The 23212-nt window shown below is 49.0% G+C and overlaps 1 protein-coding gene across 1 annotated transcript in view; it reads right to left on the bottom strand.

The window, feature by feature from the left end:
• The window catches only part of LOC128896413 (complexin), a 126490-nt gene that overhangs the window by 68859 nt on the left and 34419 nt on the right, over positions 1–23212 (bottom strand). Inside the window, exon 2 of the mRNA XM_054159801.1 lies at positions 5553–5653. Coding sequence (XP_054015776.1) covers positions 5553–5607 — 55 coding nt within the window. The 5' untranslated portion in view covers positions 5608–5653. The remainder of the gene's footprint in view (positions 1–5552; positions 5654–23212) is intronic.

Below are 23212 nucleotides of genomic sequence, written 5' to 3'. Positions count from 1 at the left end.
CTTACGACAACCCTGCATTTTATCTCTGCCATCTCCGAAGCTCGATCGATAGATTCGCAGTGCGCGTCCAACCGCAAAAACTCAGCCTCGAAACATCGGCTCGGGTTTTCAGCCGGTTCTTCGGCTTTTCCCTGGTCGCATCCCCAACGCCGACGGACCGGGTATCCGTCGCTAAGCTTTTCCGTTCGTTCGTACAGTCGAGGCCACATTCGTCGGTCAGCGATCGCAAGCTAGTCGCGTTTAGATTTATACCGAACAAGTTACGGTAGATAACGAGCCGTTATCCGATAGACGAGTGAACAACTCGGCGAGAAAACCTGCTATTTGCATCCGAGTGCGCTTGCAATTCAATAAAAACCCGTCTAATTAGCCGAGAAAGCCGAGCGGAAAGAAGAAGCTACGAGGCCCCTCACCTCTTCCCAAAGATCCGAGGGAATTCTTGGCGCCGAGAAACCACGCAAATGGAGTATCCACCTGATTAATTCAGACGTCTCGAGCGCCGCCGCGCCGTGCCAGCGGGACAAAGCGTGCGGAGTGGAAGCGAAAGCGCAGCTTTTGTTCTTATTTAACGCGACACAATCCCGAGATAAGGGTCACGGGCGTACAATGCGCGTCCCCGAGAACTATTTCGTTCCTCTTCCAGCTTCGCCTCGCGTTGTTCCTTCTCTCGACGCATCACGTATCACGGCAGAAAAATAATTCCTGTTCGGTGTCGGATCATCGTTAACGCGATTACGTCTAAACAGCGAAACGAATATCCGTGCGAGAACGTATTCTCGTCGAAAAAGACGTTCGTTGAACGGAACGTAATCTCGCTGTCGTTCGTAAATACACCTTCATACCGCGATAACGTGATCCATCTAATTTACTTACAATTATTCGTCGCGGCGCGTTGCTCTCTTTCGAATCGCTAGGAACACGCTCGGAATTGGCGTTCGCGCGAATATCCTGCAACGGGACCCGACGGGAACAATTATCGAAAAACGTCGCGTTGCCGTTTACGTTCGGTTTGACTGTTGCATCGTGGTCGAACAGCGGTCGAACAGCGGTCGATTTGCGTACCCGTTACTAGATCCGCGTTTCCGTTTGTTTTAATTCGTCCGATGATTTACCGAGCCCGCTGAGAGCGACGTTTAATTATTCCAGCTCGTTTTGCGCACCCATCAGCGGTTAATTTAATAACTTGTCGTGGATCGTTCGCGCTCGGTGTCACGCGCCACGTCGAAACGCGTCGCGTCGACCAGCCTCTCCGAGCTAATTTTCACATTGTTCTCCTCACGATTTCATCATGCGAGGGAGGAAATGGTTGTAAATTTGGTTACCCGAGCGGTACCGGCGCGTCCATGGAAAGTACTTACTCGGATAGATGTCTCGCAGCTTTGTTCCAACGATTTCAAGAGAATACTTTACACGTATGTATAAAGAACCGTTGCTACTCGTATCTAAGCGATCGGCGAAAACGCGCAACGGCTCGTTCGAAAACAAGACCGAACAGATCCAACGCTACGATGTAATATCAGTTCTGGGCTTAACGTTTAGTCGACGACCCGGCTTGTTCATCGATATCGCCACGTGACAAACAATCGTCCCAATTAATTATGCGGCTCGTGATTTATTCGAGGGCCGGTCCAGGCATTTCAACGAGCCATCGCGGCACAGCTGTCTCCCTGCAGTTGACGCGAATTGACTTCGGAAAACAATGTACGATGCACGACCACTCGCCCGTCCCATTCGGCCAAATTTCCGATGGACGAGCAGAATCCTCCGATGATACTCGATACGCGATGGGTTGTCTAAAAGAAGATAAAAACCGTGCCAACGCAACGTCTACCGTAACGACCGACGTTGAAAAGATGATCGAGAAAAACACCGGTTGGCCCAATTAACCGGTTGGAAATCACTTCCCCGAAATCAGGGAACGAAGCTTAACGTCTACCACGACACGGGATCTAATAGCGAGTGGAAAGTGAACGCGCAACATGGTCGAGAAAGAGCACACGGAGCAGATTTGAGCCGAGTCGTTTGGTTCTCGAGTCGAATCGATCGCGATCGTTCGAAAGGAGAGCATCGCGAACAACGCGATGGAAATAAAATCAGAGCCGAATGGAATAAGTCGGTGAAAACTTTGTTCTCGTTTGGTGGTCTTTTGTCTCGGACGGTCTTTGTTCTTTCTCGATGAACTCGGGGAAGAAAGAAACAACTGCCGGACTCGTCGTAAATAGAACCGTACGCGATATTTCGGTGAAATTGCACGAGGATCGTTCCATCGGGTTTGCCGCGAACCACGTAAGCGTATCGGTCAGCCGATATCGCAACTACGGTTCGACCGCGTTCGACCGCAATCGGTACCGCGACCATACTTCAGGCTCCGGTCCGGCATAGATTCGGTCCTGAATTCGGCCCGATAATTGGCGCGCGACGATCTCCGCGTAGTTTACCTCATGGTCGAGGATCGGGACCACTGAAATCGATGCGACGCGATGCGTTGCGATATACGTATAGACGCAATTTTGAAATGGGAACTTTTCCACTAAATCCTATTCCTAAATTACTTTTTATCCGATGAAACTTTTAGTTTACGTATCTCGAAGAACCGAGAAAATTTTAAAAAGCCGAATCCTCCAAGTGTCAGAATTTCTTATGGAGATACGCGACAACGACAGCGACAGCGCCTGCGCAGGAGCTTCGAAATAAGTTTGTTATGTTTAGTACTCGAGAAACTTGGACGTGGCGGTCGGCTTAATCCCTCCGCAAATCCTTTGAGCTCCATTAGCGACTTTGCGGCCGGACCCAACTTCATCGAATATGCTCACAGACACGGCCTCGTATATTCTCGCCAACGAAAACGTATGTATAAAGTAAGATGTTCGAAGAAGAGAGTTGGACACTTTTAGAGCGGATGAAATTCGTCTTCATGTTCCGTGAAAAATGTATCACGTTATCGGCCGATAAGAGATGACATCGATTCATTTTCCGAAACAAATAACGATTAACGTACGTTATCCTGTCCGTCGAAAGAACATTTATCGATAAGTCTATCGATTATCGTTGACGTTGATCGGCCGAAGAAACGGGAATCGTCGGATTCGGAGAGAATAAATCCACCGCGAATGCGATTGCGCGAATTCTCGAGTCGCGAATCTGATCGAAACCGTGAAATAGGTAGATTTCACGGAGAAAGCATCAGATTTTCCGACGAGAGAGCGACTGGCAGGCTTTCTTTCGGCTACCTCTACACTCGTGCAGCCCCTTTGTTTTTGCAAAGACTCGATTCCTCGCGCGAGAGGCAAAAATTCCAGATTCGGCACGCGGATCCCCGTGGCTCGGACTCTATTCGTCTCCTTGTCGTTCTTCATACAACATACGATATACAACTTTCACTCTTGGATCGTTTGCATTTTATTTTTCCGAAGCGGACATCTGATTGTCAACCGAGAGGTTCGGATAGACGAATGCGGGATGCGAGATATCGGTGCGTCGCGGCGCGTCGCACGGCAAGGGGAGACGATTCATCTGTCCCTCTCGAGAGAAACGAAGAGAGGCACGCATCCAGGTCACCGCAAACTAATTGCCATTCGATTCATCCACTCTTCGAGCTTGGCGAAACTTTCCCACCGCATTTCCCGCTAAAACTCTACCGTTCCACCCTCGAACAAACCCTGAGTTCCGGTACTCGGAACTTTCGATTTCTCCTCTCCCACGAGTGCTTTGCATCGCAACCGACAAACCGTGATAATTGTTCGGGAACCGATTTTGGCTGTGGTCCTTTGAAACTTTCTCTACGGTTGTTTTCGACTGCAACCTTTTAAATCGAATTTAAAACTAACCTCTACGCTTAGTCGTATCGTTCGCGCCAATTCCAGATAAGAAAGTCGATACGATTGCGAACGAGATCCGAAGAAAGAACGACGCCGACGGTCGAGGAGAAGTCGCGGAACGGAACCGAAAAAAGAACGCGACGAAAGAGGATAAATCGATCCCGTTCGGGGGAGTTAAGGTTTCTTCGAAGAGAGATCCGAGGCCGAGAGTCCTCGTTTCCCATTACGGATTCTCCGCGATACGGTCGGCTCCCGCGCTCGTGGCAGTCGCGAAGACCGAAACTTTCCCTTAACGACGCAAGTTTTATTGCGAGCCATCGTTCAAGCTGCCAGCGAGCCGACAAGCCAGCCGGCGCGGCGCGGCGACGCGCAGATTTTAGCTCGCGGTTGCTCCACTTGGATTCCTCAACGATGATTATACGTCCGATCGCGAACCGTCAGCGTCGGTGTCGATGCTACGGAGCCATTTCTCGTCTTCTCGTCTTTTACGACGTACGCACTCCGCGGAATTGGCGGAAAAAGGCGTTCATCGCGTTAGAAATTTTAATTACGAACGACGCGAGAGACTAGATGTGAAAACGGATTCGAGGATGAGAGTCGTCCGTTAACCGCGGGTCGATTCGATTACGCATACCGAGTGGGTTTCGTAACAGTTGGATTCGCGGTTGTTCGCGAGCGATTATCATTCACGGAGGCGTGGCAAATCGTTCACCTTGAGCGATGAAAATCGAGCGAGTCGTTGAATAGCCGAGACGAGAACTCGCGAATACTCGGACCGATTCTCCTCGGGATCGACGAGAATCATTCGTTGCATCGCCACGCATCGAGAAAACAGATTCTTTTAACGTGGATCGATGAAACGGGAATAAGCGCGTTACGAACGAATCTACCAAGAACCGAATACAAAGAACTTTTTCCCGTGGTGGGCGAACGTTGCTTCGTCATTCGGACTAATGCCTTCTTCCTTCCTGATTCGCGCGAGCGATCAATCTTAATTCCAACTCTCTGAGATCGTTCTTGTTCTGAGAAATATATCGAGACGCGGTAAAACGGTGGTTTTCGCCCACCGCACCGGCCGATATCGTTTCGGTGACGATTAAACGGCATTCTCCGAGACCGGGATCGCGTCTTCGATTCGACTCGGTTTCGTATCGAGCCAAACATCGTGCGTCGCTGCGATTCCTCGTGCGAGAAGAACGATCGCAGTTTTGTGATTCGGGACGCACGAACCGGATTACGCCTATTATCTCCAAAGTTGGATTTCGCTCACACTTACGAATCGAATTTTCATTCTCGCGAAAGGAATTTTCTTGCGATAAGGTCCACGCGTCGCGCAACTTAAGAGCAAATAGAGTTTCGCTAATGGAAATACTTGGATCGTCGCTCGCAGATTCCATTCTCGATTCGATCGCGCGACGAGAGCCGATCCCTCGGGATTAAACTCTGTCCAATAATCGAGCAACCGGAGCATTCTCGCAAACAAACTTCCCCGATAACAAACGAAAGAAAACGTGTTTCGCGACGCGATTCGCCGAGCGACGATTATTCTCCGCGGAAGATGTACGTCGAAGGATGAACTACAAAGGATCGTTCAAGATACCGTTCGTGGAATTCAGCCCCGATCTCTACGCGACTCGTCGCAAAATTCTTTCGTGTACGTTTCGGAGTTCGAGATTCGATCGAATCCGAATTTTTTCGCGAGTTTTTAAAGTAATCGGAAAGACGGGCTCGTACCTTTAACAGCGTTCAGCTTGTTTCCGACCATCTGTTTCGCCACGAATGCTGCCATCTTGGTGCTCGCTGCTTACCGTGCGGTAGCCAAACGTCCGTAGAACCTGCAACCAATGCGAATCGTTTCATTGCTGCGTTCGACTTATCCGTGATGCGAGTGGAAATATCGACGACTCGGTCAACGATGCGTCGCATAAATTTTCATCTCTCGTTCGAAATCGACGCGATTCGACAGTGTCGCACCGTTTTCATACGGTATCCATAAATCTCTTTGGGCCACGAAATAACCATTTCGGGTAATAACGTTATACGGTTTTTACCTCGTAAATTTCTTTTACGATGTCGTGAAAAGTAATACCGCGTTCGATCCGATTTCAAGTTATCCGAAGTGGCCTGCTACGAAATTCCCGGCAAAGCAGAGCCGATCGCGAGGGCGCATTCGCGCGTACGCGATGCGGTTTATTAGAGGAAACGAAACAGCCGCAAAGAAATCGGCTTTCCGATAAAACGATTCGAGCAAATGTTGGACTATAACGACGAAAATATTCCTGGCCAAGAACCGTGAAATCGTAGCGTGGTGTTCGGGGAGGATTTTTGCGTTCCACGAAATACCAGAGGAAAAAAGTATCGCGACATTCGAATAATTTCTACGAAGAGCGATTCGAAAATACGGAAAACCTAAAGATGTTTCTTCTCGCAAATTGCTAAGCGATCCTATCCGATCCGATCAAACACGAGAATCGGAATATTCTCTTTTCTCTTCGTTTCTCCCGTTTCCAGGTCCGTTTACCGTCTCGAGTGGTTTTCGGTCTGTGGTTCGATGCAAAAATGAAATACGTCTCTCGAGAGATGACCTCTGTGTCATCGGTCTTGATACGCCAGTGCCGGCGCCGACAATGAAAAGTATCGTAATGTCGCGACGCATTCCCGCCTCACGAGCGTCATGGAGATCGAAAGGAGGCGAGCCCGTGTTTTGCTTGCCGCAGCTACTGCCATGCAAATCTCGGGGGTAAATACGAAACCGTTACATTCGTCGTTAGGTCGAATAAATTGTTTGACGCGTCAAACAAACGGCGCGCCCGCGCCTACGCTCGCACTCGCGCTGCCTCGTGTCGTCACGATCGCTTTACTGGTCGACGCTGGTCCATCAACGTCGTTTACCCGGCGGCGGCGGCTAGCGCGAAAAAGACGGTGACAGAGTGTGTCGTAGTCGGCCAGCCAAACACAGGGAGCAGAAAAGATCGATAGAGAAATAGGAAGGAGAGGAGACGCGTCGACGAGAAACAGAGCGGCTGCGAGACGACGACGCCGATAAACCGCTGGTAAACCGACGCCGAGACGTCTCGGCGCCTCTCCCTTTCCACGGCCCCGACACCGTGATTTTCCAACATCGCGCGATTCCTTTATCCCAGCCCGACTACGATCAACGAAACGGGCCTTGCTTTCTCGAGATGTATTCGGACGCGTTTTTTCTTCCGTTGGAGCAATCCGCGGCTTTCGATTCGTCGAGTTCGGTTATACTTGTAAAAGAACCGATCGAGGTAGACAAATAAACTGTAAATAATTTTCGATGGATCGTCCAAGTATACCTCGAGTATATTTTGACGCGAACCCCGACAAGCCGATGGAAGCGTATCGTATCGCGTTAAAATCCTCGCGAGGTCGACGCGAGCTAAGGAAATCGCACGTTGCGGAAATTCTATTCCCGACTGAAACGAGGTTACGACGGACGGTGGTGGAAAAGCGACGCGACGACGCTCGAAGCCAACCCTATTGGCACGCGAAACACCCGTCGAGATTCCCGAGAATATTCTTTCTCGCTGATCGCGTTCCCTTTTCATCGCTCGGTAGATAAACAACCACTTGGATAGCACGAGAAATATTTATCGAAACTCGAGCAACTTGTCTTGTAGGTAATCGAAGAAACTTACGGAGGATCTACCGCGTTTTTTCGCTGCTAAAAGCGAAACAAAGAAACAGCCCTAACGTCGGCAATGTAAGCAGAGGGAAATTCGGCGAAGGGCATGCTTTTGGTTTTGGTATATCCGAGCGAATCGAGGAACGTCGGCTGATTCCACGCCAAGGATGAGTCGAGAAGATTCTCGAGTACCCTTCCAATGAGAGGACGGTCGCCTCGTTAAAGCAATGACCACCTCGGGCAACCCTTTGCCCTTCATCTCGCGCGCTAATTAAATAGACCAGAGACGCGGATTTGGCGTTCGGCAGTGGCGAAGGTCTCGCCTCCGGAAGTGGAAACAGTCCGAACGGAAATCTCTGGATCTCCGTTTAACAGAGGTTCTTCCTGAAGGATCATTTACTTTTGTCCAGAGTCCAAGGTTTCGTCAGGAGAATAAGAGTACGGCTCTTTAAACTTTTCGTCCAACACGAGTTTTCGTTGAAAAACACTGACGTTGCGTATCCTTTTCCAAAATTAGTATCTTTTGCGAGGTGTCTGTTTGGAAAAGCAATTAGCTCGATATCATCGATGTTGGAGACAGAAGAGAGAAAGGGAGTAAGGAAGCGTTGAACGTTGGAGAATCGCCGCGGTGAACAACCGATAATTCGCAAAGAAAAAATTCCATTACTCGGTAGGTAGGGAGCGTTGAAACGCGGTACGATTAAAGAAACTACAAATTTACCGAGTAGCACCGTAAAAGCGCGTCTTAGTCTCGAAATAGCAGCGCAGCTTGCGAAATAGCGAGCGTTCCAAGGAACTTTTAAGCAGAGCGAACGCGCGTGGTCGAGAAAAGAGGTCAGGTCGAACGTGACGTTCGGTCGGCCAAAGTTCCCGTGAAATTTACAACTCCGAAAGACCGCTGAAAGCCTTTTTCGACGTTGGGCCGTTTCGAGAGGTTCCGAAGGGTGCCGTTGCGAAAGATGTTTGAAAACGACGCAAACGGTTGTCGCGAGCCACCCTCGCTGCGAGCAGCGAGCACCACCGAAGTGGAGTGCTTCCACGTGTAATCAAGGATTTCTCGTCAAGGACTTTGACAAGGACTAGAACAACCGCTTTCCGGTACGACACTCGTTGGCGAGCCTTCCTTCGAGACTCCCAGCCGAGGTTTACTTCGAGCTTGTAAACGAAAGCGCGAGATTTGCCGGGGAATAGAGAAATCCAGCGTTAATGGACAAGTTCGATACTCGCAGAGGGTAGCGAGAATTTCGGTGATTCCTTCGGACGTTTTGCTTCGTCGTCCGGTCGAAGGCGGTTAACCGCGTTACGAAGCTCGATAGTCGAGAGGTTGTTCTTTCACCGTTTCCAAACGTGGAGTTGCCGCGATTCGAGAATGTACACGGAACGTTGGATCAGGTAACCGAGTTAAAAGTCTACGAGGCTGATCTCAAATTCTATTTTCGACATTTGTTACTCGTGGAGCATTAAGAACGACGGCGCGGCCGGACGGAGCAGTGATAAACTTACCGACTCGAGAGCAAATGGGAAAATAATTAGGCGAGTTTGTCGACCTTTTCGTCTCGCGACCTTTGTTTTCGTCGAAAGGGGTCGAGGGCTGAACGTACAAGAGGAAGTGTCCCACCGTAAGCCGGGTACGAGCTCTGCCCCTTTAATTAATTTCAGCTCGGTTTCTTCCGTGGAAAATTACGCGCGAATTCGTCGCATCGCGAAGAGTAATGCACTCGAGAGAAGAACGCTTCGGAATAGTGCGCGTTGCGAATGGAATCGGTTTCTCGCGTTTTACTTAAATAATATTTAAAATTTGCCTCGATGCCAGTGTTTCCGGGAAATCCTTTCGTAACTTTCTTTGATTGCCGACGACAACTAAAATCCACGCATTTAATCATTTTCAAAAGAAATCGTTTGGTCCGGCATCTTTCTAATGAATTTCGTATACCTATAGGTATATCTACTTGCGCGTACCAAAGCAAATTGACTTTATTCGCGCATTACTCGATTCACCTCGCATCGAGCCACACCGTGCACCAACGCGCGGCGCGGCGCGGCGCGGCACGGCGCGGAACCGTTTCCGAATACGGTTAACCACGGGACATCCATCACCGAGTTCATTACGGTCGATCACCGATATCGTTACCCGGATCATGAATATCCAATGCTTCCTCGAGCCCGGTCGTCCTATTTTATCTTCTCTTTGACGCGTTGGGTTGCATTGCGTTGTGTTGTGTTGCGTTGCGTTAACGTCTTCGGTCCCATCGAAAGTTCGATTTATCCTCGAAGGAACAATTTGCGATCGCAACGATCAAACAATCGATGCTCGGTTCGTCGATATTCGATCATACTTTAGTTGAGAACAAATTTGCAGCACGCTCTCGAAATCTCTGGATTAGCTGCACCGATGCGCGACGGTAAGTAAGAAGTCGTGTAACGCGACGGATCCATCAACGCGGTCGGTCGATCCATCAAAAAATGATTCTGCTAGGTTCGTCGTTGTCCTGAAATTCGGGCCTCGCGATACCATCCGCAGTTTCCATTAATCATTTTACCGCAATCTCCCGAGAAACGCGTAACCGTGGCCAAAAAACTGGCAGCTGGCGGTTTATCGTCTCGTTTAAGTGTCTCCCGCAGCAGCGTCGTTTTATCTCCTTCCGTTTCCAGGCCAGATACCGACCAAGATTCGAGCGCCGCGGCCGTAACAGTCGGTTCGGCAACTAAGCGCCAAATTATCCTGGCTGTTAATGGCTCGAGCTCTAACCCTTTCGCTCGAGTTCTATCCTTCGGTGTGCCGTGTAAAATGAGCTGACACTCGGAGAACATTATGCACCACAAACTATGCAATTCGTGCTCCACGGAAATTACGGGGCAGTTGTCGCTGGATGAAACAACTCGAGGACCTCGAGTGGAAAGTAAACTTGAAACTTGAAATTTCAGCGATACCTATACCCAGCCGCTTGATAAACCACGCGAAACGATATCAATCTTGATCGACATTTAAACGAAAGACTCGAAAGAGAGACGTACATACGTACGACATACGTAAAACAACATCTTTCTTTTCGATTATTTGTTAAAGTTACATAGATATGTGACAAAACGTAGGAGGACGCTACCGGTGTCCGGTATTCGAAAACCAACCGACTCGATGGTATATCATCCGATGCTAAAGGAATTCGAGAATCGTGCCTTTAAAAGTATCTTCTACATCGAGAAGCAACCAATCGACCGTACATACGAGCCGAGTTCAACGTTCATCTTCCAAGTTACTCTCCGCAACGTCTGGATCCCGAATTTTCCAGAGGAAGCCTAAAATCCCGCCGCGGTATGTCGTGGTTCGTTATCTTGGGAGTCTTTTCATCGAGCTCGGGAAATTTTCGAGCGAGTCTCTCGACTAGCTGTTCCGGACCGTGTCTGTTTCAACACTCATCGGGGTCGGCGTCGGCGTCGCTGCCTTTTCGATAGAATTCGGCAGACTATTCGTCGCCAAGTATTCTCGGCTTCGAGTTTCATTAGAGAGGAAACAATGCTTTAGCGACAAACTAACGCGAAACAATCCGATGGGTGACAACATTTGAAAAATCGGACGGGAAAAAATCCAGTCGAGGTACGTTTTCAAAGTCACAGTTAGAGATAGATTCGGGGGTTTCGCGACGCACAAAGGCGCGACCTGTTTTCTTTTTTTTTTTTTCGGTTTTATCGCTCGACCGAGTTTCTCTCTTTTTCCCCGGGATATATCCTCGATATCAAAGGGGTTCTATTTTTGAGATTACGTTTTTCCTGACGTCATTCCTACCGCTGACTAAAAATCCTTTGGTATCCGCAGCTTGTCAAAACTTGGACAAAGACGCAACCGTGACAAAACTGAATTTTTCAATCGATCCAACCAATCGGTCCACCGTCTATCGGAATTGAACAAAGGACACGATAGGGAGATCTAGGTAAATCGTAACATATCTTGTTTACTTATATTTCCAGATTATTTAAAATTACGTATCGTCATCAAAATTTGTTTACCGTAATCTTTCAAGTTTACCAAGAAAAAAGAATATTTGGTCGCGGTTCGATCGTTGGATCGAGCGTGTTATATTTGCGTCGCGACGCGTGTTACGATATCCCGATAGCAGTTCGTACCATCATATTTTCCAGACTTTCTCTGCAGAGCGTCCTTTTGTCCGTTCGTTCGTTCGTTCCAGTCTTGTCGGAAAACGTAATAACTCAAAGCCCACGGGAGGTCCCGGAAGATACAACGGCGGATACAGATTCCCGCGGCCAGGGATAAATTGCTGCAACCCGTTACTCGAGACCGTCGATCCAGCGCTGTTTATCACTGGGTGTGCTTCTAATGTAATATCTTGGTTGGTTCGGCGTGGCGCGGCGCGGCGGCGGGAAGAAATCGCTCGTTCCGCGATAAATTGACGTCCAAAGACGCGGTTCGCGGAAGAACACTGGCCGCGAGAACGGATCGACACCTGGTGCGGCGGTCTTTCTACGCTCCTCGATCCGCGAACGTCGATATCGATTAGGTAATCGATGGATGTTGGCAAACGACGAATTTCGCGCGCTACACTGCGACCGCTTCGTAGTTTGAATACACGAGACGAAACGCGTTACGAGTTACGAGATGCTTGAAATGTTATCAACAGTCGGAACGTCTCTGGAATCCTAAGGTTTACGATTCGAAAGGGTTCGCGCGTCGCACGGTGTTTTTGTTTGTTTCTCGGGCAGATTGTTGGAAAACCGGAAAAATGTAAAAACGAATAACTTTAAAAATATTTGTCCACGAAGATTATACTCGATGAAAAGCAAAACTATGCCATCGCATCGGCCGTGGATAGATTAAACACGCCGAGAGAAATTTCGTGACCCGTGAGATAAATTAGGTCGACTTTTAGTCGACCTCGCGCTCTGTATACGAACGAACAAAGATGAAGATCGATGAAGAAATAGAGATGAAAAGAGGGGATTCGGGGTGGGGAAGTCGGGAAAGACGTATCGCAGCCATTGTCTCGCGGACGGTTTTTCCAGAGCCGAACAGAGCTAGAACACCGTAGTGGAAGCGGGACGTTTCTCGCGAAACGAAGAAATATCAAGGGGCGCACTTCCGATATTAGAGATCTTGCGAGAGATCGGCCACGATTCGTTTCCACGAAATATTCGACGAACCCTCCGTTTCTCACGCGGTACCTGCTTGGAGAGATCGATCTCACGCGACGCGATGCGAAACTCGTTTTTTTTTACTCGTACGAATTCAGTCGCGTACTATATTCCGTTCGAGGGTAAATTTCTATTTCGTTGGAAGCTTGCGCTTAATCTTGCCGCGTCCGACGTAATTTTCGCGGCGCCATACTCGCGTGTTCGACGTGGCGTGCCTCGCTCCAGCCAACGAAAGCTCCCCCCGAGTAAGGCGAAAGTTGCTCTCAACCACTGGAGAATGCGCTTCCGGGTCCGTGACCGAAGAGCTAGCTGGGAAACGCGGTGAAAATCTTGGCCCCGGAAACTTACGAGGAAAATTACGGATCGCTGCCGCGGAAATAAAGTAACACGCGGTGAAGTAGCAGTCGGGCGAGTACTATTTTCCCGAAAGCAAAGTAAGTTGTAGGTTTCCGTGTCGTTGGTCGTTTAAATTCCATACCCGTTCGACGCATCCGCTGCAAAACGTTCCCTGTCTCCAAAGTGTCGGATCGATCGAGTTAGTCGTTTGCGTTTCCAACGTATTTCGCGAAAAGTTATCGTCTTGGATGCTAGGCAAACAATTTTATTCGTTCACCGAAACACGGAATCGTCGTCGAGACGTCGGCATCGGCGTCGGCGTCGGCGTCGCCGTTGGCGTCCAAGAGAAGCGTTTCGACCAACGATCATTGGATTCTCTCGATTGCACTGCGAATCGCGAAATGGTTTTCGAAGTAGGAGGCGCGTAGAAAACAGGTATATTTTCTCGAGGCGTTCTCGAGCGTCATCATCGACGTGGCTCGGTTATCGATTCGCCGCATACTTTACCCGACTCGAATCCCCGCGAGGCCGCGATACGCTCGTAACGTTTACGATGCATCTGGATGCATCGACTCGCTCACCGTTCCGTTCCGTTCCGTCGAGGCTAAAACGAACGCGACTACCATGCCGTTACGACACGTTTCGCGTTTGCTTTTCATCGTATAATCGCGAGTATAAGAAATTTCGTCGAGTACGAAACATCGTTGAGCACCGACTAGACTCGAAACATCGTGACGATACGCAGAGAGTTTCCGCTTTGTTATACCGGGCAGGTCTGGATTGCGAAGCGTCGACGTCGGCGTCGCTGCAACCGCAGCGAGTACGCGTAGGCCACGGGGTGCATCGACCAACGATTCGCTGAAAAGAAAGAAACTCGTAGCTACGACTCAATCGATACAGCCTTCGAGGTTCTCTGTGTCGTAGACCGGCATTGTTCGTTCCTCTTTTCTATTTCCTTTGGCTCCCTTCGACGAAATCGCGCTCGTGGTTTCAGAGAACATTCGGTGGAAGCTTTTCGAAGTAGTCGTCTTCGATAGCTACGCGAGATTATGGTTCACGGGGTCGATCGTTGTTTGCGTTGACTTTGACTACGAACTAACGCGAAAGACATCGACCGATCAAGGTTATCATTCTTGTTCGCCCAACGCGTGTCTCGTTTTCTCTAATCGGTGAATCGACGCCCTCGCGAGAGCGTCTCTGACGCCGACGCCGACGCCTAGAGGTGACACGAACGACCGCGGCTCGTCCACCTGTCACGGATCGCACAGAACCCGAAGCCACGGTGCTGCAGATAGCAGCCTATCGCCGAGAGTCGCGTCAAAGGCGTTATCCACTGTGAAACATCCAATAACCAAGTCTGAAAGGAGCTATGAGCGTTGCTTCCGACGATTCTAATGGGGGTCGATGACGAGAACTAATAATAGAGGGAATCGATACGCGGTGCTAGTCCAAGTCACGGTGTACATGTATCCCCCTTCGTTCCTCTTTGCTCGAATACCCGATTCCGATCGACCGGTACAAGGATAGATTTTTTCCTCGAAACCAGAAATCCCCAACCGTGCGATTGAACCGATGAATAGCGAAAAAGTGGAAAAACGGCAGACTTGGTTCGTATTTATCTTAGAAGCTCCAGCTATGCGTTTACTGTATTTTTCTCCGCCTATAACGCTTCGCTACAAGATCCACGAGCGCGTCCGCCGTATAATCGAGTCGTACCACTACGAGGATTCGACTCTGCAAAACTGAAACCGTTGTTCGACGAATTTCCTAACTATTCCTTTGGAAAGGTCGAGCGATATCAGCTACGAAGATGCCGGAAAAAATGACAATCGTTGGCGCGGATTTTCGTCGAATAAGCGAACGAAAGGTTAAAATATTCAATGTGGGCCAATCTCGAAGAAATAAGTTTCTACGGAACATCTCTCGGCATTGGACTTTTCACGTGGGACGAATACATCTTTGATCAAAGATGCTATCGATCGACGGATCCAAACTTGGAAAATAAGCAACGTTTCAAAAATGAATCACAGGTACCGTCTTTTCGATCTTCTTTCTTTCGGTATCTTCGAGTCATCGGGTTATCGTTTCACGTAAAAAGAAAACTTTCCATCTGTTTCGCCGGTAAAAGTGATAGTGATACAACCCCTTGATCGTTAACCACGGCGCGACGTCTCGCTTTTACGTTACGAAACGAATTTACCCCGAATTCGCTTTTCAGCATCGCAAATGCTGTTACGTTTTTCAGAGCCGACGCAAACTTTTTAACGTTGTTAGAGCAGCAGGAATTTCTGTTGTAAAATTGTCAAGAGCACAGTGTCTGATTCGTGCATCGCCAAGCAGAGAGAGAGCATCGACGTAACTTGGTCGGTAACTCGGTGGTAAATAATATTTTCCAAAGAGAGTGCAAATTCGAAAGGTCTGTTCGATTACGATTTTTTCGGAAACTTAATCGCGTTTCATCAATGACACGGCCAGAAAAATTGTTTTCTCTCTCGCGGACAACCAGTTCGTACTTATTTATCGTACGCATAATTAACGATCCGGACGCAAACACCGAACGTATTAATTCCCCTTGTGGATTATGTAACCCGAAGAACAGGAGCAGCCTATCCGTGACAGATCTTTCTTTCGAAAGATTTTCCTTTCGTTTCCGTTCGAGATATGAAATGGTCGATGGCATCCAATTCACCGCAAAGAATCACCGTGTTCGATACGATCGCGACCGCGACCGCGACCGCGATCGTCACGAAACGAAACCAAATCGAACGAGGAACGCGTTTCATCATCACCCGGAACCAATTATCGTAAAGCTCGCTAAAATTATGTAATCAGTGCTTATACCCTATAGGCGGATAGGAAATTACAATTATGGTACAGAGTCACGATTAATCGGCAACGATCGCATTTGGTTAAACGAATGAATTGTTAATATCGTGTCCGGATTAGCGATCCAGATCTCCGTCGTCCGCTAGAACGATACGCCGCGATAAATTAATCGTTATTCCGCGTCTGTCGTTATAGTTCTGCCACGGACGCTACTTTTGTTTCCAGCAATTTCGAAATTCGACGGGCTTCTTCGTAAAATTTCCATGGTGCAAAAATGATCGGGAACGTCGGGTCGTTTCGCTAATGTACCCTGAAAATTGAAACTCATTGTCAGTCGCGGTTTTCTCGGAATGAAACGTTAGCATAACGTTACCCAGAATACTAGACCGTACAGCGTGCTCGCTTCTATGTAAATACTTGCTTCATAACCGTAAAATGCCAGCGCGAGTACAACAAAGTTGTTGCAGTTTCGAGGAAAGAATTCCGCTAAAGCGGCGAATTTCAAGGGTTCGCGATAGGGTGCACCCGCTCGACGAACAACGAACAAGCTTGGGTCGCTTTAGTCACAAACGAAGCATAATATAACCACAGATGAAATTTTTCTTAAGCTTTAAATTGTCAACAGCTTGTGCGCAAGCGTAAAACGTAGTTTGTCGGGCTCAACGTCGTTCGATGATCTTCGTCAAAGTATGTAGATGTACGAAAACTCTAAGCGAAGAATCGCGCGGCGTAGGGGGTGTCTTCGGTTCTTCGAAACATTTTTCAGCCAATATTGAGCAAAAAACGACGGTTTTTTCAAAGGTCAGAAAGGTGCTCGTATAGGAATAAAAAAAAATCGGTTAAATTTCTTGACGAAGCGACGTCGACGTAACGTTTCCTATCGGACATGGACATTGGACGCGGCAAACAATGATTTACCGTAACGAAGGAATTACTGAAATCAGAATCGGATTCTAATGGATAATTGGCCTCGTTACCGGAGGCTGGTATTCGAAGAGCTCTTCTCTTTCTCTTCTAAAGCTCTCGGAACTCATTGCACGCCGAATGGCGAGCTTCCGGAGCGCGGAAGAAACTCGAAGAGTCTTAGTCTTCGTTAAAGGTAAGGGCTTAAAATTGGAGCGTAAAAGTGGATGGGGTAGGTGGGAGATAACAGAGGCATCGTTATTCACCGAGAAGGAGGCTAAGAAAAGCTACGTGCCCGTTGCTTTCTCGCAGCACCGTCGGACGACTAAATCCCCGGCTCTTAATAGGGATAACTATCCAGTAGGCGATAAATTCGTTTCGCGGTCGGACTTGGTCGCGAATTCGCTAATTAAGCAGAGATTCGAGGACGCGCATAGGCATCGAGATAGAAATCAAAGGTTCGCTTCGAATAGTAAGCTCGACAGCCGATAGAAGCACGATACGATAACGTTGCGACATTTCGCGATTATAATTTCGTTGAAACGAAATAATTCCAAATCGGTCGGTAATTTTTCTTACGATTAATCGCAGGGTTCGATTTATCATTCGGTTCGTCATCGATATCGTTGGACGAAGAGGACACCCGCTTCGTCGTCGAACAGCTGTTAATGCTTCGGCTGACTTGCACGACATTGCCATCCACAGTTACATCGACCATCGCTTTACCAGACGTCGGCCAATCTTCTGGAAGACGTTCCCGTCGCGTCTACTCGCTCCCCGGGCTCTTTCGAGACAGCCACGTCAACGGGAGAAGAGACGCGACGTCCCTCGGGACGAGGCGAAAGACGAGACAGACTCGAAGACGAGTCCTCCTTGTTAAAGTTCAATTAGGCTGCGCTGAACGGCACGAGAACTCGTGTCGCGACCGATAACGAAGAGAACCAGAATTCCCGAGGCTGGGAATCAGGGATTCTCCTTACAAGCGAAGCCTCTTCGCGAAGGATTAATCGTTCCCTCGCGAGAAAGTAACGAGCAGAGGGGGTTGAAAAAAAATTGCCGACGTGGATGAAGAGGACTTTGGAGAATTAAAATTTCGTTTGTCGTGAGAATCCTTGCGCTCTCCGAATAGTGGTGAGTTATAAGCGAAACGCGGGAGAATAGGACTGCTTGCGATCGATTCGATGTCGACGTCGACCAAGATGTCGAAAATCTTCTCGTAAAGGTGAAACAAAACCGTCGAGAGTAGTCGCGAAAGTAGTCCGGGTAAAGTGTTGTTCCGCTCAACTACCGAATAATAAATTTCAAGAGAAAGAGAAGAGAAGAGAAGAGAAGCCGAAGAGGCGGCAGGGCTGGAACGATTGTACGAATTCCATCCAGACATAATTCCTATCTCCGAAAAGAAAAGCTTTCTCGCTAACAATGAACCGTGCCGTGCTCCGCCCGAACGTAACGAGCCGTTATCTTTCTTTTTAGGGAAAAAAAATCGCCGAGTCCACGGGACTCTGAGAATCGTACAAGATTCCCGACTGCGCTTTAATTCGCCGCGACAAGCACCGACTACCTCTGTTTACGAATTACCCACGAGACTTATTCCGGGAACGAGTCTCTCTCCGTTCGCGTGCCACCAATTCGGAGCAGCTTTGCACGGTAAACGTTGCCGTGGTACTCGAATGTTTTCGTCGGCTTCTTTGTTTATAGTTATTGCCGAGAGAATGCTCGCAATCGTTAAAAGCATCTCTCCCCATCCCCGCGGAAAAAGCTGAGTGTACTCGAAGGAGACGATACCTGGAACGGCCACGAGGCGAAAGTTGCCGTCGATTACTACCGGTTTCTATTGTTTCGTTGTGCCTGGTATAAACTTGGTATCAAAAGAATCTCCAATTTAACGCTAACTTATCGTTTGGTTCGACCAAAAGTACGCGCAACCGCCAATTGCTTATCTCGCATCGGACAGAATTCGATGCTCGAGAAATATGAAAAATGGAATCGTGCGCGTGACGAACCGAGCGCCAACGGGGACGGAAGGAAATTTTACACGGAGGAAACAGTCCCGTGGCTGTAACTCGACGCGACGTCTTATCGCGGTCGAAGGATGACGAGCAAGACGATTCCCATCTTCGGAGAATCTACGAAAAACCGGAAAGTGGTGTCTCGAAGCCGGCAAGAGACCGTGCGCTGCTCGTCGGTAATGACGGCCGTCCAAGTTTCATTGGGCTGAGTGGTACTCCGCGGCGCCGAAGGAAATTTTCCGATCCCACCCTTCCGTTTCGTCTCGTTTCGTCTCGTTGCGAACCCGCGTCTCGAGATCGGTCCTCGCGTTTCATGGCCGGACGCGATGTTCGCGACGATTTCGATGTCTTTTCGATCGAATAACGCACGCTCCAACATTCGAACGCGCCAGAAAACACACTCGCGATTTATCAATGATTTCGTGCAAACGCAATTTAGTCGAGTCAACGCCGATGCGACGTAAAGCATGTACGCGAAAGGTAACGGATAAACAAGCAACGAAAGCCCGAAATAGGGACGCCCGAGGAGAATGGAATCGTCCGGAAAGTCACCAAGAGTACAAAAATAAATAAGACGTTCTCTCGGAGGAGAAGCAGCCTACCTCGTCTTTATCCCTGACCTCTTTTTCTCACGATCAATTTTTCCTACCAAAAATATACCAGCAGGAGCACAGCCTACGAGCAAATATTTGACGATTTGTCTCTTCCGAGGAGGATGCACGCTTAAACGAGCCTAGTCCAGACGACTTTGCTCGAATCTGTTCGCATCGCTTCGCTCTAAACAAGAACGAACGAAATTTATTTATTTATTTTGATGGGTGAGCATTGGAAATATCGATACGAGTGGGAATATCGACGAGGACGGAAAAGATGTACCGTAAAATCGATTCACCGTAAATTCGATGCGGTCGAGCATAAAATATCGACGCGTTCGGGTTGACTCTCGATGCAAACGAATAAACCCAAACGAAACATTCCCTCGACGAAACTTGCTATTTTCGCCCATGTTCTCGGAGCACTGTTCGCGTGCCTGGAGAAACGGAGAGAGCCAAGATTGGCAATCACAGTTGCCGGGACATTTGTGCGGCTGGATGGCGCTTAATAATTGGAATAGTTTTGCTCCGGGCCGGTCGTCAACGACGTGGAAACGAGGCGAAAAGCTCCGGGCTCCTTTGTTTTTCCTGAATATCCTCCAAACGGGTCGCTGGATACCGTGTATGACCGATAAAAACCAATGACCTCCGAACCAAGTTCCTCGAACGCGAACAATGATAGTTGGTAAAGGTAAGAAATTTCATTTCGCATTTCCTATGAAGGTTGTTCCGCGAAAAATCGTTTCTTAAAAATAAAACGTTGGATTTTCACATTTTTTGGTCTCAAACGGGTCGGCGAACTAATTTACCAAGTCGTAGCTGTACCGTTCACCAAACATACAATTCAAAGTCACGATCTACCGGCAAACTTTGAATAATTCTAGTTGAGCTGGAAAGGACGCAACGAATACGCGATATAATTTCGGTTATCCGAAATGGAGCGTGTCGAAACTCGGTCAGGTCGTAGTTGTCCGCAAGCTCTTTAGCTAATCGGGCAGTCTAGCTGGAAACAATGTAACAGCACCTGTCGTGTACCGAATATTTGTTCCTCCGGCCAGAGTATGTACACCCGTATCCGAAACTTGGTTACGTGCCGTGGATGCGGACGATGAAAGTTTCCAACGATAACAGCGACAGATGGGAAACCGTACGCGCCCGCGCCGGTTCGAGTCGAATCGAAACATTTCAACCGCTCGGTATCGTTTCGAACGGACCTCGACTCCGTGTGCTCGGACGCGGACGGACAGCGAAATCTCGATCGCGGTCCCGATTAGCAATTATTCCGTAACCGCGGGTATCCGTCGCTAATCGAGTCCCAACGAGGGATATCCAAACCGACGGGATATCCAGGGACGCATCCAAAACCGATCGGAAACAATTGCGAGCGGCTCAAACGGTGCCGCTTTATTCGCGGGTGCATTTCGCGTTCGCCGTAAACGTTTCCCCGCGACTTAAAAATCGGACGCGGCTGACTCGCGAGTCGTGGTCAATAAAAAAGAGTCAGATCCGTGAAAACAGCTCGAGCAACGGAACTCGATCGACTCGTAAAAATAGCTTTACGGGGATTTACGAGTTGTTCGAAGAGTTCGCTGTAAATGGGACAGGCTCACAGAGAAAGAACACGGTACGTGTGAGAAATACGAGGCGTCTCTGCAGCCTGATATACGGCATTTCGGTTCGGCGAGTGGGTATGGTTTCGCAAGTATTTCTTCGTTTGCGCGGTTCGTGTATTTACCGAGCCAGAAATCGGGCGAAACGTTAACGATGAGCCTGCAACGACGGTGAGTAAAGAGCGTGCCAGCCATAAACGGTTAACTCCATCGTTAACCGATAACCGTAAGCTGATATAACGCGCCGCTGCGAACTCGCGAGTAGCTGCGTCGACGCGGCGCGGCGTGGTGATCGCTACGGGACGACAGAGCGGAAGATCGTGTTCCTCGACGAAAGGGATACCGGAGTGTTTCCAAGCAGGGGTTTCGCGTGCAAAACTGGCAACGACGGTGCGCTCGATGACGCTAAAAGCTCGTCGAAACGCTGAAAGCGAACCACGCCAAGTCGGCCCTTGTCCACGAACGCGAGCGCGCACAGACCTCGTTTAATTAAGCGCGTTGCGAGAAGCTTTTATTGCGAATTACCTGTACACGGGTCGCCGCGCCGCGCTGCTCCGCGTCGCTTCATTGATCGCACGAGTGTTTGGTCTTGTTTACGGCGGTATGTCCGCCCTGAACGAAAATTACGAGCCTGGAGTTTTATTTGGCCGCCTCGGGGACCGTTTGCCGCGCACCTTTGCGCCCTCGTCGCGTTCGAAATTCGTCGAAAAACGAAAAACACGTGTACGAACAGATCCGCGTTTGAAAACATTTCGAAAAAAGAAAGCAACGTACGTAATTGTTTTGTTCGAGAAGAAGAGGGAAATGCGAGGGCCGTGAAATTTGATAGTTACCGAAAGATACCCGACAGCCGAACCACCCCTCGTTGGATACGCTAGAAAAGACAGTGTACGACAGCGCACCGCGATGTTCGAAACGTTGCGCTATCTCCGATCGGAAGGGGGGTCATACTCTTCCTTGGTCTGGCATGAAATACGAACGACGATTCGGGCCGAGCCGGGCCAGGTCGACGTTGCACTGAAAATTCATTAGAAGGCACGCGAGAGAATCTGGAACGACGCTCGGGTTCGCAACAAATCGATTCTTCCAATTACAGTTGGAATCGACCGATCCTATTTCCCAAGCCCGTTCGGCCCACCCCGACTCTCCGCATACGACCTACACATTTATCTATTCGCTCGTCCGCTTTGCCGTTCTATCTCCCTATTTATCTTTGCCCTGCTCGCTGTTTCCGACTGTTTCGCTTCGCTTCGTTTCTCCCTCGCGATAGCTTTTGTACCTCGAGACGCAAACGCGCCGATCCGATACGATCCGATGCAATCCGAGGATGATACGGTCCACCCCGACGAATAACCGAGTATCAATTAATAACCGTGGATAGAATCGAGAAGAACGAGATTCGAACGAGGATAAGGCTTTTTTGAACAAAAGAAATGCGAGAAGTAGCAGCAATAAAATTAAAGAGTACCTACTACCTACGTAGCAGGAGAATAGCGTGCAAGAATGCGTGTGTTGGTGTAAAATCAGGTGTAGCAGCATTGCTCGGAACGAGAATCGCGAGTGTATCGGTCGACGTACTCGAATGCGGGTGCTTCCGTAAAGCGCGGAGAGTCGTCAAGGGTCTCGCCCACGTCGTTCAAATAAAATGCCGTCGTCGGCGACGGAAAGGGCAAAGGTGACGTTTTGGCGAATCGTGTCGTCACGCTTGGCGACAAGAAAACGAAATATTCAAAGGTGGGTGACGCGTCACGGTGAAAGATTACGCGAGATAACCTCCCCCTCGTAGCGAGGCAGCCCCTTTAATTAGCGCTCGAAGCTCTTTTCCGTCGAGTGGGCTGGGTCGGGACGCTTCGGAACTCTGGCTTTAGAAAACCCGAGCTACGGATATTCGACCCAGTTTTTCGAGCATCCGTGGCGCGGGAAAACCCACGAACGTAGCTAGGCCTACGTCGACCTCGTTTCGTTTTCCGTTTTCCGTTTTCCGTCTTGTTCTCGGCGAGCCACGGCAACGGCGCGGCGGCGCTGGTGCTTGCTTTCCGTTTTCTACAACCGTATCGAGCACACCTCGAAAAACCAGCCGAGTCGTCGAGTCTCTACGTCTTGTCCTTTTAAAGAGATTCCTACAATTTTCAAAACGACCGACACCTTGTCCTTCTCTCAATTACCTTTTTATCTCCGAGGAGAAAGAAAACAAGGCTCGACGAAAATATGCTCTTCTTGTATTCCGTGCCAACCGCAAAAATTCTATCTACGACGAGACGAGTTCCGTTATCACCGCTGGTATGTCGTGGGTGCGTTCCGAATGTACGAATTGTAACGTTTA

Source organism: Hylaeus anthracinus, unplaced genomic scaffold (assembly GCF_026225885.1).
Source record: "Hylaeus anthracinus isolate JK02 unplaced genomic scaffold, UHH_iyHylAnth1.0_haploid 0, whole genome shotgun sequence".
NCBI classification, from domain to species: Eukaryota; Metazoa; Arthropoda; class Insecta; order Hymenoptera; family Colletidae; genus Hylaeus; species Hylaeus anthracinus.
Note: the sequence above shows the minus strand (reverse complement) of the source record. Positions and strands in the feature narration are given on the sequence as shown.